This window comes from Brachycentrus maculatus, unplaced genomic scaffold, assembly GCF_059751285.1.
Source record: "Brachycentrus maculatus isolate JH-2025_06_01 unplaced genomic scaffold, ASM5975128v1 h1tg000007l, whole genome shotgun sequence".
Classification (NCBI taxonomy): Eukaryota; Metazoa; Arthropoda; class Insecta; order Trichoptera; family Brachycentridae; genus Brachycentrus; species Brachycentrus maculatus.
This window is the reverse complement of record NW_028280762.1, coordinates 2314736-2329953: the sequence shown is the minus strand read 5'-3', so window position 1 is coordinate 2329953 and position 15218 is coordinate 2314736. Positions and strand designations below refer to the sequence as shown.

The following is a 15218-nucleotide window of genomic DNA, read 5'->3' as shown; positions in this document are numbered from 1 at the left end:
CGAACGTTTTTCGCCCGGTTTCGGATTTCCGAGTAAATTCTGTAAAAAATCTGAATACGACGTTCATTTGAAATATCAATTACCAACAAAAGCACAACAGGCTGTTTTACGATAATCGCATTTTACAACTGAAAATGATTGATACATATTTTTCAAAAGAGTGAAAATATCTGGATTCAAATTCAGAATCTGAAAATTTCGAATTCGGAAAACTGACATGCAATAAGGCTTAACATCCCTCTTGGATTTTGTTTTTTTTTTATAGATATTGTTCAATGTTTTTCCAACACCGCTAATATTACAAATTATGTTTCAGGTCCATATAGAACAATTTAAACTGTGGTTTCTGAGGATGGTGTACGAAAAATCACATATTTTTTAATAAAATTGTTTTTTACCGTTTTACAAGTATTTTTTATCCATTTTATGTATAAATTAGTCAAAATTTATTTTTGGGGTCTGCTATATAGGGCGCCAGAAGTTGGAAATAATATTATCTCTGGATAATTTATAAAGCGCCATTTTTGTAAAATAAAACCTCAAAAGGCATCTTTGTGAGGTAAACATGATTTTGTAGGTGTCGATTTTTTGGTTGCCGGCTTCACCGATGATAAACTTCTTAGTAGGTCCCTTGCAAAAATCACCATAGTGTGCAGTTCGACAAACTTTGGTAGAATTAACGGTAGGTACTTACATTTTTTGTGCTCAGTTGGCTGCCTTGTGCCTTGATTCAGAACATAAATAGTTAGTCTGTGTTCAGAACAAAGTGGCAAGTTGATGTAGTGGTGTAGCTGTCAATATCGAATTGGTGAGTGGATATTTCTTAAATTTTGCCTTTATATCCATTGGATTTACTCTTAATCTCATTGTTTGATGATCCCAATTATTTTGTAAAATTATTTCCATCCTATGTTGTCTATCAGCAGAGGTTTTGCAAACCATCTTTTGACATCGCCATTTTATCCGCCTCTGACGACTTATTTAGTTTAACTCGATTATGTGTAATATTTTGAGTATTATGCGCAAAATAACTGATGGCTGCTAATTTTCCCATCGCCAGATTGGTGGAAATGCTGCTCTAATGACATTGCCTTATGGTCACTGTTATTCCTAAAGTTATGGATGAACGCACACCGTGAGTGAAAATATTATGCACCTGTTTCTAGTACAAATATTTTATGTGATGCCTATTTCCCCTTCGAATTGGTCTTTATAACACCTCTAGACTCCCAGCCTTTAAATTTTAAAGGTATCGTAGTTTTAGCGTTTGTTTGTTAGTATCTCTTTAGACGGAAAAGTTTTGTTTCTGCATGTATTTTCATTGTTTTGGTTGCTACATTTGTATTAATAAAGACCATTCGAGAGTCTTATAGAAGTTTAAAAAATATTATTAATCACTAAGTTTCTTTTTTGACAAAAATAAATCCAAATTGGCCGTCTGTGAAGGGGAATCGTACTGGAATACTGTACGCCTTTATACATAACCTAACCTACAATGTTTGCTCTTCCTGCATGATGTGTCATTCTTCCACTTAAGATAGATATAATTCTAAATAATATTATAAATTCATTAATTAATTACTGGACTAAGAATGATGAACGTTCGCGAATGTGTGTCACTGGTCATTGTGTTAGTGTATTGTGATATTATCATTATTTTAATGTCAGAATGACTCACCCATTCGCCATTTCACTTCAGATGTACTCAAACTGTGTCAGAAACAGCTCAAATTTTTTTAAAGGTACATTTCATGTTAGTGATATTTTAATCAATTTCAATTCGAATGCTTTGCTTTATCATTATAACGAAAATAAGACATTACTGTATATTTTAAACCTCTTGTTTTTTTAATACTATATATATATAATACGAAATATGCATTTGAGTGATATTCTATTGATGATACTCATTCGTTCTACATGGCCAAACCATCTTAACACACCTTTCTTACTTTTATAGACAAACATTATCGATAAATTTAAGAAAGGTGTGTTGAGATGATTTGGACATGTAGAACGAATGAGTGAGGAAAGAACGGTAAAACAAATTTATGAAGCGAATGTAATTGGAAAAAGGAGCAGAGGAAGACCGAGAAAAACTTGGCACGATCAGGTATGCCAAATACTTAAAAGCGGTCAGGTTAGGAGTCAAAACAATCGGCGGATATGTATGAGGAGATGCATGAACGTGGAAGAGGCGAATAATGTTTGCAAAGACAGAGTGGTGTGGCGTTCTATTCTCTCTGCCTACCTCTGCGGAGAAGCGGCGTGATATTTAGTCAGTTAGTCTGTTGATGATTCTGGTACAATACATATTTTTTCTCAATTTGTATATGTATTTTTAAAGCAGTCTTACTGAAGGCGTATTTCTATATATTATGCTGTTTCCTGACCATAATTCTTGCCGGTTCTTAAGCCACTATAATGGGAACATCTTCAAGGCACTAGTGCTGGATTGTTATGACAATTATTGTTATTATTATCAATTAGTATATTTTAGTAAATTTTCGTTAACGTACTTGACCTAAATGTTGGTACTTATAACTTCCCATTATAAGCAAATCCCTGTTTATCCATACAATAGTGTGATTAAAAAGTATTACTGTTAACGAGCTAATTCGAAGAATATATATTTTTATGGCCTAGTATTCGTTAAATAGCAACTTTTTCTTTAAACCCATGTAAAATTTGACGTAATTATTTTTTTCAACAAGCCGTTTTTGAGTTGAATAAATAAGTTTTGCTTTAAAATAAATATATGGTTTTGAAAAGAAAAGAGTTATTAAAATGTAATGAGTTGATGAGATGAAAATTATATAAAACCCTTATTCGCACCCGATGGTGTATAGGGCACCGCATTATATAAACGCAGTATTACCTTAATCGTTAACATACGAAGGAAAGGTGATCAGCGCTTCGCTTCAGATTCCAGTCCAGGGTAATATTGAATGAATATTAGGGTGAAAAATCACTTATATTTATTTGACCCCCCCTGGGATCGAACCCGGAACCTCCAGTACGGTAGCCGAGCGTGCTTACCATTACACTACGGAGGCAGAGGTCATGGTTGATTAGTTATATTATTTCATTGCAATTTTTATGCGCACAGAAATTCGCCACAGATTGAGAACCTTTTATTTCTTACCGCTCAATACTTTTTACACTGATTTATTTTTTATTTATTGAACATTTGTTTGCTCAATAATTGATAGTGCTAACAATGAAGGGTGTTCAACGCTCTACATACTACACACTACACACCAGTAAGACAGTATGCTATTCGACCGCAGTATGTATCATACGTTATTTTGGTTTAGTGATTTTCGTACTACAGTTAAACTCTTATTTTTACCGCATTCTCCGAAGACATTGATCACAATACATATTTGAATACCTCGTATCACCATTATATTGATACATATCTGGTTTTAACTAACTGGAAGGCAGAGAGAATAGAACGCCACACTAATCTTATTGCACGCAATCTTCGCCTCTTCTGCATTCATACGTCTTCTCATGCATACACGCCGTTTATTCCGATTCCTGACCCGACCACTTTCAAGTATTTGTATAAATTCTTGAAATGTATTATTAATTTGAATCAATACACGATTTATGATTGTATTGAATTTATTTATTTATGTAACAGCTGTTTCGCCTTGCTAGTACAAAATCAGCAGAGAGGATGGAACGCTTCACTCTTCTGTCCTGACACACGCTCCTAGCTTCCTTCACATCCATACATTAAGTCATACATGCCCTCTAATTGCGTAGACTTTTGACACCACCAAATTTTAATTTCTGATTGATCTGGTCGTGCCAAGTCTTTTTCGGCCGTCTTCGTTCTGTTCTCCAGTTCACATCTTCGTTTTGATGTTTAAGGCCCGGCATTCGTTAAGTCGCTACTTAATTTTCTCTAAATCCAGGTAACATTTTACGTAATTGAATCTTTTTTTAAAACACTGTTTTTGCATTGAAAAAAATTATATATTAAAAAAAAAACAATATACATTCATAGTATGGTATATTAGATGATATTTTTAAAAATCGGACGTGAAGAGACATGTGACCACTCCGGTGATCTCCGTTGAAATGAATGTATGCGACTTAACGAATGCTGAGCCTTAATAATCGGGTCATCCGTTCCGGTAGCGATCAATTAATCGATTGCTACAAGTATCAATTGTCAGTATTCTACCAGATGAACTTGTATATCTGGATTTGTCTCCAAGAGCGGTGCATTTACGGAAAACGTCGGCTAGTGAAGATATCACCGGTTATTGATTTTTCCGCACTAACCGAACCGGTTTCGCGCTATGGTGATACTATTGAAGGTTGCGCATGTCGACTTGTTTGACATTTTGTGGGCATTTAGACGTAGGTACTCTTTAGAGCAGCGCTCGGGGAACTTTTTTAACCATTGCCCCAAAATATTTTTGCGTAAGTCGATATTACCCACTCCCTCCATTTTGAAAAGAAGACAATCAATGTATATTTAAAATAAAACGTATTTATTCAATTCATTTACACGTAAAAGAAAAAAAATTACATGAAAATAGTAAGTGTGTAATAGACAAATCGCTCATTCCTTTCAAGAACGTCATAAATCAAAAAACTTAATTTTTCAGGAGAACGTTTTTAAAGTTTAAAAATAAAATAAAATGAATTATAAATAAATATCAAGCCACTTATTGAACTTTTTACTGTGCAACAGATCTTTTTAGGTAAAACCTGAAGGTTTTTTCTCCATTTGAAAAATATTTAGTATATTTAAAAAAATAATTAAACCATACCTTTTCTTCAAAATGCAAAAACAACACTTTCTGCCCTGTAGCGGGTAAATATTAAGTTAAAAATATGTCTCTTGCTGGGATATAGTACATTTTCTGGGCATTTCGAAAACATCCACAACTGAAAATTGGTGATTTTTGATTTATGACGTTCTTGAAAGGAGTGAGCGAAATGTCAATGTCGAAATTTAAAGGGTTGAGTGTTTTCATGCTCTTTGTGGTTCGCTTTTGATTTTGCTACCGTTTTCTCTAAAATGTGAATTCAAATGTTCTCATACTCAGGTGTGGTGTGAGCAGAAAATGATCGATTTACCTTAGTGATAGATTTGATGTTAAATAATTGACATGTTTTTGTTGGTTTTATAATATTCAATCAAACTCCATGTTTGATTTTATTAAAATCCAAGTACCTTTTACTGCTAATTTAGAAATACAGTAAAACCGAAAAAACCAAAGCCGAACTTCCGTTATATAAAGATAGGTTTAAAATAAATAAAATAAAATAAAAATTATGAAAATATGAAAACTGTATTTAGATATAAATAAACAATACAATACACAATCAAAATTATATTTATTGTCTTTGGACACTCATCGTGAAGTAACATTGCTGTTTGATATCGATGTGTTTGTATGGTAATCCTGTTTTGAAAAAGGAATCAAGTTTTGTTTGCAAATTTAAACAACATTTAAATTTACAAAACAGGAAATTACCCTTAGAAAATTTAAAAATGATTATCTGAATAATAATTTAAAAAAATATATAACGCCGTTCGAAAAAACAACGACGCACAGCGAAAATGAGTCTTAATTCAGTAACGACGCAAAGCGAGGTCTGAGAGTAGGACGCTTTCCTCATTCATCACACTTTTTAAGAATGCGTATTGAAATATTTCTTCGTGGTCGATGGTCCCGATCCCTCTTATACTTTTTTTATAACGGAGAATTGTCTGAAACGAAGATGACTCGGTGACTTACCATACAACGGAATCCGGGTTCCCTTTTACGTGCTGTGATCGATTGGGCGATTTTTGTTACGCAATTTGTGCCATTATCCTCGCGGCGCATTCTCCAGTGGCCCAACAAAGGAGAATATCAATGCCGGTAACCATGTGACGTCACGCATGACATCATGATTAAAATAAACATCATTTTGCGCTAATGCAAGATTTCAAACAATTTAAATGATACTTTTTAGACATCTCAACGTGGATGATGAATGAATTAACATAATTTTGCTATAATGTAAGTTTTCCAACAATTTTAATGATACTTTTTTGACATCTCAACATGGATGATGAATGAATTAACATAATTTTGCGATAACGTAAGTTTTCCAACAATTTAAATGATACTTTTTTGACATCTCAACATGGATGATGAATGAATCAACATAATTTTGCGATAATGTAAGTTTTCCAACAATTTTAATTATATTTTTTTTACATCTAAACATAGATGATGAAGAAAGAATATGAAAGCCTGGGTATGAACAGGGCTTTCGACGTGTGTTAAATGATACTGATGATCATGATTAAAATATTTTTAAAATGCGCTAATACAAGATTTCAATTACAATTTAAATGATACTTTTTTGACATGTTAGCATAGGTCAAGAAGAATATGAATGTTAGGGTATTTACATGGCTTATGACCTGTGTTAAATGATGATCACGATTAAAATAAACTTCGTTTCACGCTAATGCAGGATTCCCAACAATTCAAATGATACTTTTCTGACATCTCAACATGGATGATGAAGAATATGAAAGTCTGTGTATTTACAGGTCTTATGACCTGTGTTGAATGATACTGATGATCATGTATAAAATAAACGTCATTTTGCGCTAGTGCAAGATTTCCAATCATTTAAAAGATGCTGATAAAAATATGTTAGACGTCTTCTCACAATTGTGAATACGCACTAAAGGCGACTGGTCGGCCGATTCTTCGGCTTAAGGCCTCACTCACAAACACAGAATTTAATCAGCGGCCGACTGCCGGAGAGGTTACACGTCTCTTCACACCCGATTATTTTAAAGACCGAATATTGGATATTTGTTTGTTTTTAGAATATAAAAGGAAAAAATATTTTTTACTCCTTACCTTTCAATAAATCTTTTCTTTAATGGTTTTTTAAGAAAAAAATCAATTACGTAAAATTTTACCAGGATTTAAAGAAAATTGAGTTACAACTTAACGAATACTGGGCCTTAACACGTTAACTGCAACGGCAATTTCCAGAATTTTGGCCTAAAAAGCCAATTCTATAAAAAGATTACATATTTGACTTTATAAAAAATATATAAAATTATATTTTCTGTTAATTTATTAATAAATTTTATTTTTTAATTAATGTTTTACTTAGTAAATACCACAATCAATCAATCAATCGTGTTTAAAACAAAAAGTGTTTCCAAAATTCATCCAAATAATAGTGGTATTTACTAAGTAAAACATTAATTAAAAATGGATAGATTTTACCACAAAGTGACTGCCGAATCAATTAATGAAAATAAATTTTCTATTCATGTAAGCCAGCATTGATTTTTTCTCTTCTTAGAAGCCTTCTATCAGTATTAGCACTAATATACTTCGAATTTTATTGTAGCTACACGAATACGGCAAGTAAACACAGTACAAGACAACTCGTAGTCGGCGTCCTAGCAAATAACGCAAACTCGAGTTATCTCGAAGTTGGCAGTCAACGTGTTGAATTGCCGACCATTCGGAGGTAGTCGGTGCATTCTCGCTACGAATAATTGTAAACCATTACAACTTCCACACTGCGCGTATTTCTCGCGTAGCAGTCCCACAGGATGCGCCTCTGCCAATGCGTGACCCGGGCACACGGGCACTCGGGCGAGACCCCAAATCGATACTCTGTAACACTCATTTCTCTGACGCGATGATATCGCTCACTCCTTTCAAGAACGTCATATATCAAAAATCGACAAATTTCAGTTGTGCGTGTTTTCGGAATGCCCAGAAAATGTACTATATCCCAGCAAAAACGGCATATTTTTAAACTCAATATTTTCCCGCTACAGGGCAGAAAGTGTTGTTTTTGCATTTCGAAGAAAAGGTATTGTTTAATTATTTTTTTAAATATACTTACTTAATATTTTTCAAATGGATAAAAAACCTTCAGGTTTTACCTAAAAAAGTTCAATAAGAGGCTTGATATTTATTTTGAATACATTGTATTATATTTTTAAACTTTAAAAACGATCTCCTGAAAAATCAAGTTTTTTTTTAATTTATGACGTTGTTGAAAGGACTGAGCGATATGGCAGGTCCAATTGCGGTCGTAGATTGATTGCGGTTGTGCGTTAAAAGCTAATAAAACAATTTGTCGGGAGTCCTGGTACCAACCCTTATGTGTGGAAGCGAAGCGAGAAGTCGGCAAAAGAAGGATGAAAGTAGATTGAATGCACAGTCCAAAAGCGATCTCTCAGACGAATGTGCTGCAAAACGATGTAAGATGCATGTTTAATGGTGTGAAATAAGGGAAGAGTGCAATATTTTTGACATCTCAACATAGATGAAGAGGAATTCATGTGTCTGAGGAATTGAATGTCTGGGTAATTACAGGGCTTGCGACCTGTTTTTGGCTGGTCAAGTGATCACTTTACACGCGTGTAACATTCTCCATCCTACCCATGCTTGACAACCTCACTACTATGGTAGGGACGTGTAGTATTGTTTGCATGCTGTTGTAGTGATTGTCCTGACAAAGAGACAAAAAATCTCAGTGAGTGGTTATATACTGATATTACTTATTATAACATTTTATGATATTATAACATTTTTGTAAAAAAATCTAAGTAAATCGTTATTATTTTTCGGAAAAGGTCTCAAGACTTTATATGTTTTCCTTCACGAACCCATCGGCCCATCACTTAAAATTTTGATATTCTTCTTTTACTTTCACCGGTAATCGAAGCACGTAGCACCTTACACCATCGATTTTCATTAAAGTTATTTCTCATTATTCTATATTATTTATTAATTAAATTATTATTTATTTTATTCATTTATTTATGAAGGTTATAAGGTTAAACGGTTAGTGTGCTTATATGGGGGATTGTTATCAAAACATATCGCGGGTTGAATGCTGAAAGAATTATGGCGTTTTACCATAATTTTATAGGGTTGCGCTTCAACAATTAAAATTCAAATATAATTTTTTGACATCTCATCAAAGATGAAGAAGAATATGGAAGTCTGGGCATTTACGGGGCTGACGACCGTCATAGGATGGTTTAAGTGATCACTTTACACACATGTAACATTCACCAAATCTACCCATTATTGACAACCACACTACTCAAATTCTTGGAAACTATATATATGAACCAATTTTGAAACATTGTTCTTGAATCACTAGAACTTATGACTATGACTAGAGACATCTATTGTTGAGATGAAAAGAAGCTTTTTTGATTCAAGAACATTGTGATTCAATAAAAATGTTTCGAAATTGGATCATATATACTTATATAGAACTTTCAAGAATTTGAGTAGTGTGGTTGTCAATAATGGGTAGAATTGGTGAATTTTACACGTGTGTAAAGTGATTTAACCAGCCTATGACGGTCGTCAGCCCCGTAAATGTTCGGTCTTCCATATTCTTCTTCATCATTGATGAGATGTCAAAAAATAATATGAAAAATAACTCCCAGGATTGGAGATAATCCTGATTTGTGATCAAGTATTTGGACACACTCAAAATGTTACCCGCCACACCCGGTAGTCCTCCAAGACGGTAGTTGAGCGTGCTGACCATTACACTACGAAGGCGGAAAAGAAAATTAAATTGCAGGCTATTTATTAATGTCCGCCTCCGTAATGTAATGGTCAGCACGCTCGGCTATCGTTCTGGAGGTCCCGGGTTCGATTCCCAGGGGGTTCAAATAAATACGAGTGATTTTTTCACTGTAATATTTATTTCATTTTACCATGAATTGGTACCTGAAGCGGAGGGCTGATCAACTTTCCTTCATGTGTTAACTATCAAGATAACACTGCGTTGGTATGATGGTTGGTTGGATGGATGGTTGGTGAGATGAATGGTTGGTTGGATGCAGTGCCCTATGCACCATTGGGGTGCGGATAAGGGTTTGAATGAATGAAAAATTAAATTTATTACTAAGCTTTTAAATAGCTTAATGAGTTGTCTTTTAAAATAATTGAATTAACGGTAATCAATCATTTTAATTTGATTAAATTGAAACGTAAATGAAATACAATTGAGTTTAATTTATCAGTACGATTCGAGTGCGCCTTTAGGCTTGAGAACTGTCGGATTTCATCAAATTATTCCAGTACTTCATAGTGGTCCCCTCTAGCGGCGACCGCGGCGTTTAGAAATGGGAATTTTCACCGTCGAACAGCGCCGCTAGTGAGTCAAGCACTACCCGCTCTGTGGTATAGGCGTACACATAGCCACCCACCCAAACGTACTCGAGTCGGCCCCACCCTTGAGGCTGTACTACGTGCCATTTTGACTAGGTCTTTTTTTTTCAAAGCTTCCGTCACATTCCCAGGTCTGGTATAGAAGCTCTTGGTGTCCATTCGGACTCATCCATTATTACTTTTTTTAAATCCGACTAGATTAGATCAGATTAAGCCTTCTTCTTGTGTCCAGTATTGAACAAAGGCCTCCTTCAGTTGTCTGTTAGACGCGAAGTATGTTTGAGGAGAGCAATGAATGAGGAAGAGGCGAAGATTGTTTAAGGCAGATTGGTGTGATCTTGTATTATTATTTCAAATATTAAGATCAAACACTAATTTTACATTCTATTTTTAAAAAACACCAAAGTTGAAAAATTTAAATTGAAAACATTAAAACATCAAAACTAAAATATAGAAACATATAAGACTCACCCCTACCTAGACTCCATACCAAAGAATATTTATTTTTATTTTTTATTAACTTTGTAAATTTTTAATTTTAATTTACTTTTTTAATAAAAAAAAATGTAAAGCGAACTCCCTCTCTAAACACTAGTATCTACTTTATTAGAGAGGTAGAAACGTTATATTTGAAATGTATTGTATATTTACCAACTATTTTGTATTATTTAAATATTTATTTTGTAAAAAACAAAAATCAATAGAAAAAAAAAATCTACGATGATTATTTCGCCTTATTAGGGCATTATCAAACTACTGTTAAAAAAATAAATTGTCTTACATTTTTACAATTTTATCATTATTTTCTCTCTACCTAACCTTTGGGGAAGCGACATGATGTTTAGTCAGTTAGGTTTTTTTTAAATATTGAGAAAATGGGAAAAATATGGGCATGCGTCATCCTGAGCCCTTTGCGTTACAAATTTCCTTGGGGTAGCGCCGGTTCGCCAGTTGGCGCGCAGTATTCCGAGGGGGTGGACGCATCACTCCTGCACAGCACGCGGCCAGTGTTATCGACGACGCGCGACGCCTTTGTTTCATCAAAAATTGGATATTCTGAATGAAATCATACGTGTTTGTCGAATCAAATTAGCTGTAATAACCCGCAGTTCATAAATAAAATTAATAACGCTTTGTATTTTCATAAAAATTATAAACCAACCTCATCGCACCATCTGTCATACGCTTTAGTGTGGACTATACGCATGTGATACTGTTGATTTATTTAATATATTTTTTAAAGTGAAAAAGAGAAATATTTTTTTTTTTTACAAAAATACTTCAATTTCATACTATTTATGTGCGCCTGAGCGGCTCAAACTATCAGTTTTTTCAAAATCTTTTTTTGAATAATATCATTGTTTTTCATATTTTTCCATTCCATTACGGTAGACACTGCTTATGCGCCTATATGGAATGTACGCCACTGCTTATATAATACTCGTTCATTGATTACAAGATTTTCTTAGTATGAAAATTGGTATTGAATTTTTAATTCACTTTTTACTATAAACATATATTTGCACTTTATTTTTAAATGTCTGTTTCATATTATCATTTTATACTGTTTTTTTTAATATATATTTATATTTATAAAAATAATATTCATGTTTTAATATTTTTATATAAATTAAGAAATATGCTGACTTATTAGAAGAACTTTGATAAGAACTACTTAATAATCAATATACAGTATTACTTAATATCGATTATATATATTTTTTTACCATTTTATCAATATTATTTTCTGTCCCTACTTTTATAATCTGAGATAAGATAATAATACAAGATATACGCAAAATTATACACAGAATTAACAATTGAAGTATTTGATTATCAAAAGATGAACAGTGCATGCATTTTATAAAAAAAATCTATTTTTATAAAGCAGTGTTGCAATCAAATGTACGATTACGTATTCTATGCGTTTCTTAAAAAAAGTGGAGTGTTCAAATAGGTGTTTTTAATCATACTGTATAATTTCCAGTGTGTGTTTTTAATCCTCAACAAATTGTTTATAACTAATTTTGTGGTTGCTATAAGTCATGGATTTGCGAATATCAAGCTTCGTTAGTTTAGTTTAAAAACAACTTATATAATGTCAAAAACTCTCAACGCCTACAGAATGTAAGTAAAACATATCTATTTTTCACTTAAATTAGCATGTTTCTCCCAGAAATGGACAATTGTTGTTAAAATGTCACTAGATTTGAAAGATTTTTTTTGTTATTATATATTAATTTTTGTTATTATATTAATATTATGTTTCTTTTCCTGTCTGCGTGTTAGTATTCGTATAATATGATATATTATTACATTGATTTATATATATATATATATATATATATATATATATATATATATATATATATATATATATATATATATATATATATATATATATATATATATATATATATATATATATATATATATATATATATATATATATATATATATATATATATATATATATATATATATATATATATATATATATATATATATATATATATATATATATATATATATATATATATATATATATATATATATATATATATATATATATATATATATATATATATATATATATATATATATATATATATATATATATATATATATATATATATATATATATATATATATATATATATATATGTATATATATATATATATACATATATATATATATATATATATATATATATATATATATATATATATATACATATATATATATATATATATATATATATATATATATATATATATATATATAAATCAATGGGTTCTAGGTGATTTTCAATGTTAAATTTCCTACCTGCTACGTACAATAGTTTCGTCTGGAAAATACGACCCTTTGATGAAATGAACCCCTAAATGACTAATTGAGCGTAGTGTTACCTTCGCATGGCTTTTGTTTAAGTATTTATGCGAGGGAAATGTTTATTTAACCCTCAAAACGGAATACCCACTGGGTATTGAAAAAAATACTATGAATTATTCACGCTCAACTGCTGATAAATATTTCGAGATTTTAATGGGGTTTTACAGGAGTCAAGATACTTCGCTTGGAATATCAAATATCACCTGAAAAGTTTAATATTTCATCGTGAGATTCTGATGAGTTTTGTTCAGATTCCCGGCGCTTTTGCTACTTGTTCAAAAATGAAACATTGAAAACCTGTTTTCACCGAATAATTAACAAATCCAGTCACTCATATTTTGAGAGAACGTCTTGATTTCACAAATTTCCAGCGAACGAATTAGCGTGGGATTTTCTTGAATTTTTGTAACGCACCCGGTTTGAAAGATCATTTTCCATTTCGCTCCACCGCAATCTTAATAATAACGACTTCATTTGGCTTTACGCGAACAGCCTGAAATAATTGCTAGATTTATAACATTTCGTTGAAATCCTATTAATTAGTACGTTATTATACACCATTTGCGTAGGTTTTCATCCGTGCTCTGTACTTTAAACGATATACTGATATTTCGTAATTGCATTATATGAATTTATATTTCTCAAGGTTAAGAATAGGCGAAAGTACCAAGTAGCGTGTTTGAAGTAATTTCTTACAAAATGGGCTAAATTTTACGGAATCGATATATCTACATACAGGTGAATTTTTGTATAACGAACTTCTATTAAACGAAGTGCTCTCAATAACGAATATTTTTGTTGAACACAAGTATAATATGATGTTATCTTTCATCTATCATCAATATATTTCGACCTCCATATAATGAATGCAGATTTCTATTTTTTCGTCGTCTACCATAATTCCAATGTTAAATTTAACCGAATAATAGCTTACTATAAAATATTCAGTACGCCAGAAATAAACAAAAATATATTTCTACAACCAATTTTAGTATTTTTATCCGACATTTTTCTTCAGGAACTCCGCATTTTAAATATCTAATGGTTAACCTTTCAACAGCTTTTTGTTTTGTCAATGTTCAGTTTACAAGAGATGACAAATCGCTCACTCCTTTCAAGAACGTCATAAATAAAAAAACGTCATTTTTCAGGAGAACGTTTTTAAAGTTTAAAAATTAATACAATGTATCAAATATAAATATCAAGCCACTTATTGAACTATTTAGTGTGCAACAGATCTTTTTAGGTAAAACCTGAAGGTTTTTTTTCCATTTGAAAAATATTTATTTTATTAAAAAAAAAATTAAACAATACCTTTCCTTCAAAATGCAAAAACAACACTTTCTGCCCTGTAGCGGGTAAATATTATGTTAAAAATATGCCGCTTTTGCTGGGATATAGTAAATTTTCTGGGCATTCCGAAAACATGCACAACTGAAAATTGACGATTTTTGATTTATGACGTTCTTGAAAGGAGTGAGCGAAATATCAAGGAGTTATTAATATGTTGGGTGTATCCAAATCTTTGTTCACAAATCTAGGTTCGTCCACTTAAGAGTTATTTATATTCATATCTCAACATAGATGAGGAAGTAAATGGAAGTCTGTGTAATATAAATAAACAATACAAAAGTATCAGGTTGTGGTCCCGTGGTTAGTGTCGCGGACTCTTGAGTTTCTGGGTTCGAACTCACTCTACCACAATTTGATACATATTTTTAATAAGCCACTTTGGCTCACTGAAAAAGTATGAAATTGAAGTATTGTTGTAAATAATACAAATGTAAATATTTCTATTTTAATTTAATTTTTTAAATAATTATCACAGCAGTTTTTCTATTTTCTAGGATGAATAGAGAAAGAAAATCTCCCGGGTAAATGAATTTCCAAGTTATTAAAAAAATGCAGGATTAATTTCATAAATATTTATTTATTACCATGCACACATGAAGGCCCAGCATTCATTAAGGATCAATTTAATTTTATCTAAATCCAGTTAACATTTTACATGATTATTTTATTTTTATTTTTTCATAAAACATAAATAAATACATAAAACATATTAACTAAATTATATTTACTGTCTTCGGACAGTATTAGTAATCAACTATTAACCG

General features: G+C 31.7%; 1 protein-coding gene across 8 annotated transcripts in view; it reads left to right on the top strand.

Annotated features, from left to right (window-relative positions):
- Nucleotides 1-755: 755 nt before the first annotated feature.
- The window catches only part of Klc (kinesin light chain), a 104490-nt gene continuing 90027 nt past the window's right edge, over nt 756-15218 (top strand). For 4 of the 8 annotated variants that reach the window (XM_088260335.1, XM_088260294.1, XM_088260284.1 and 1 more), the window contains exons 1-2: nt 756-808; nt 1061-1135. In XM_088260335.1, the coding sequence (XP_088116461.1) occupies nt 1095-1135 (41 nt within the window). In that variant the 5' untranslated portion in view covers nt 756-808; nt 1061-1094. Of the gene's footprint in view, nt 809-1060; nt 1136-12195; nt 12336-15218 lie in introns of those variants that run through there. The other 4 variants (XM_088260353.1, XM_088260326.1, XM_088260305.1 and 1 more) reach the window with 2 other exon arrangements.